We start from the raw sequence: 3,519 nt of genomic DNA, 5'->3' as shown, positions 1-3,519 counted from the left end.
GTGTGGTACGCGGGCCTCACACTGTTGTGGCCTCTCCCGTTGCAGAGCACAGGCTCCGGACGCACAGGCTCAGCGGCCATGGGTCATGGACCCAGCTGCTCCGTGGCATTTGGGATCCTCCCAGACCGGGGCACGAACCCGTGTCCCCTGCATCGGCAGGCAGACTCTCAACCACTGTGCCACCGGGGAAGCCCTGTAAATGGTATCATTAAATTTTTTTTCTGTTTGTTTGTTGCTAGTATATAAAATAACATTGCTCATTAATTCTAATAGTTTATCAGTAGATTTTAAAAATTATGCCTGCTCCAGGTTTTAAATTAAAATATTACTAGAGACACTGCATTGGTCCATGAGTCTCTGCTCCCTACCATATCCCATTCTGCTCTGTGCAGATCATAGCATTTATGAGAAGTCCTTTTGGGGTGTAACCTGAGGCTCATGAGACATGCCCCTGGGTTTCTTATGGCAGGAGCCTGAGATTTTAACCAAATGAAATTTAGAAATAAATAAAACCTTTAGTAAGTGTGCATTACTTGTCAAGTATTGCTCTAAGGGACTACTGTTCTTAGTCCTTTGCGGGTGTTAACTCATTTCAGTTCCTTAACAGTCCTATGAATTAGGTACTGTCATAATCTCATTGAACAGATGAGAGGAAACTGAGAGAAGACAAAAAATCTTCCCAAGGTCAGCCAACATGTTAGTGGCTAAGCGTTTCACCATTACACTATTTGGCCACTCCTAGTCTATAAAGTCTTCAGCCTGGCTGTCTCAACGTGAGGCTCTCCACCTCCTCGTCCCGAGCCCTGGCTTTCCCCCCAAGTCATCACTCCATCTGCAGTTGACTAGTGCCCCTCACCTCAGGCTACTTCTGGAGATTAAGGATTCGGGACATCAGGGCAAGCTTCATAGAGGTGAGCTGGTCTTTAAAGGCTGAGGAGGACTGAGCGTGTAAAGATGAAGTGAGGAACAGTGTCAAAGACATGGAGAAGAAACAGAGAGAAATACAGAGTACGGGTTCTCGATCTAGGACTGGTCTTGGTGGGACCCAGAGTTTTCATATCAGTTATTGTCATTACCAATATTACTTTTGCTTAGTGCTTTCATCAGAACAATCATACGTACCACCATTAATACTAGAGTCATTTGAAAATGCCTCATCTTTGTATTGTTCAGTCACTGCGAAGGTCACATTTCTTCCGTGGTATCATTACAACCTACAATGACTAACGGAAATATCTGAGTGTATCTGTGTTGCAGACCTATGGAAATACAACTTGTTACAGCCTCCCTCCACCCATCGTGATTAGGTCTGGTCTCACAACTTCCCATACATTAGCAATATCATAAGAGAATACTTGAGGGCGTATCAATGTGTTCTCAGAAAATGTTTCTAGTTTCTTTGCTTGGGATCAAGAACCTTCAAGAGAATGACTGGGGATAGGGCTCGGGTGGTCAGAGGACAGGAACAATCAAGAACTACTGCCTTAAGAATCAGTACGATGGCATCAAAAGCACAAGCAACAAAAGAAAAAAGAAATAAGTTGGACTTTATCAAAATGACAACTTTTTGTGCATCAAAGGACACTACCAAGAAAGTGAAAAGACAGCCCTCAGACTGGGAAAAAAGAATTGCAAATCATATATCTGATAGGGGTCTAGTATCTAGAATATATAAACCACTCTCGGTCCCCGGAAGTGATGCCCCGAGAAGCCCACGTGTGCAATTCTATCCTGAAGAGGTTGCTGCATCCCCGGAGGCCCCCAGTGGCCTTGGGCCACCCCCTGGGACGGGGTGTGAGGCCAGCCTGGGCACTGATCCCAGGGCTGCTGTGCGAGTGCGGTCCGCCCCCAGCCCCACAAGCTTCTTGCACCAGGGCGGCCTCCACACTGCCTTGTACAACTACGTCTTTGCCAAGAAGCACCTGAGGCTGGAGGACACGGATCAGACCTGCCTTGTGCTTGGGGAAGCAGAGAATATTGAGGACATGCTGGAGTGGGCAGGCGTCCCCCCTGACAAGAGCCCCCGCCGGGGAGGTCCTGCAGGGCCCTACCTGGAATCTCAGCGACTTGCGCTCTACACGCATGCTACCGAAGCTCTGCTGAAGAGGGAGGCCCTGAGGAACCATCAGACTCGCCAGTATGGCAATCGGTGCCGGAGCCTGAGCCAGGCGCAGGTGGCCCAGAAGCTGGCCAAAGACCCCAAGCATGCCAGCCACTTCCGCCCGGAGGGGAGACACCAGCCTTCCAGGACTTGGTGTATGGCTGGAATCCGCAAAGGTGGCCAGCATGGAGGGGGACCCGGTCATCCTGAAGAGTGATGGCTTCCCCACGTACCACATGGCCTGCGGGGTGATCGACCACCACACGGGCATCAGCCACTTGCTGCGGGGCTCCGAGTGGCTGGTCTCCACCTCTAAGCATCTGCTCCTCTACCAGGCCCTGGGCTGGCAGCCCCCGCGCTTTGCCCACCTGCCCCTGCTTCTCAACAGGGGTGGCAGCACGCTGTCCAAGAGACAAGGGGACATTCGCTGCCGGCGGCTTCCTGCCGATGCCCTGCTTGACATCATCACCGACTGCGGCTCAGGGTTTGCAGAGAACCAGATGGGGAGGATCTTGCCAGAGCTGATCACACAGTTTAACCTGACCCGGATCACCTGCCACTCAGCCCTGCTGGACCCAGAAAAGCTCCCAGAATTCAACAGGCTGCACCTCCGCCAGCTGGTGAGCAATGAGACCCAGAGACGCCAGCTGGTGGGGAAGCTGCAGGCCCTCGCGGAAGAGGCTTTTGGGAGCCAGCTGCAAGACAGTCGTGTGCTGGACGCAACCTACATGGAGAGGATCATCCTGCTGGGACAGGGGCACATTTGCCGCCTGCAGGATTCGGTCTCCCCAGCGCACTCCTACCCGTGGACTCGCCCTGCTGTGGGTCGAGCGCAGCTGGGTGTCATCTCAGAGAGGGTGGACGTCATTGCCAAGCATGTGCCGGGGCCTTTAGAAGGATCCGGTGGGAACTTAACTCAGGACATGCTGAACGGAGAACTGGAGAAGCTGCCAGAAAGTCTGGAAGGCACCAAACACAGTAACGCGATGAAGCTCCAAAGGAAGTGCGGGAACGAATACAGAAGGTGCTTTCCAGGTGGAGAGAAGGTGTGCAGGACAGCGGAGGTGGCTGTGGGAACCGTAGTTGCGGGACCTGCCCTCAGACAGGGGGAACAGGGGGCCTGGACCCCGTCGGAAGCTCGTGGAAGGAACCAAGAGTGGGCGCAGAGCCTCCGGGTGCACAGGTGCATTTATGGTGCCACGCCAGGCATGTCCTAATCAGTTGGCCAGCGTCGGCCAGCCACCTCTCACCTCCCTGACTCTGGAAAGGAAGGCCTCATATGTGGTTCTGACACCACAGTACACAGCAGAGGTTAGGAGCTGGTTCACAGAACAGTCACAGCTCATGTTTTAGTCTGCTCGGGCTGCCACAACAAAACACCACAGACTGGTGGCTTAAACAGCAGGAAATGATTTTCT

General features: G+C 52.6%; 1 protein-coding gene across 1 annotated transcript; it reads left to right on the top strand.

Moving 5' to 3' along the window:
- Positions 1 to 1,698: 1,698 nt before the first annotated feature.
- On the top strand, positions 1,699 to 3,318 carry LOC307180674 (nondiscriminating glutamyl-tRNA synthetase EARS2, mitochondrial-like; the record flags this gene model as incomplete). Its single annotated transcript, XM_079911040.1, is given in 4 exon segments — positions 1,699 to 1,797; positions 1,800 to 2,220; positions 2,223 to 2,267; positions 2,270 to 3,318. Coding segments are annotated over 4 exon segments (1,614 nt in total).
- Positions 3,319 to 3,519: the final 201 nt, after the last annotated feature.

Source organism: Stenella coeruleoalba (assembly GCF_951394435.1).
Source record: "Stenella coeruleoalba genome assembly, chromosome: X".
Classification (NCBI taxonomy): Eukaryota; Metazoa; Chordata; class Mammalia; order Artiodactyla; family Delphinidae; genus Stenella; species Stenella coeruleoalba.
Note: the sequence above shows the minus strand (reverse complement) of the source record. Positions and strands in the feature narration are given on the sequence as shown.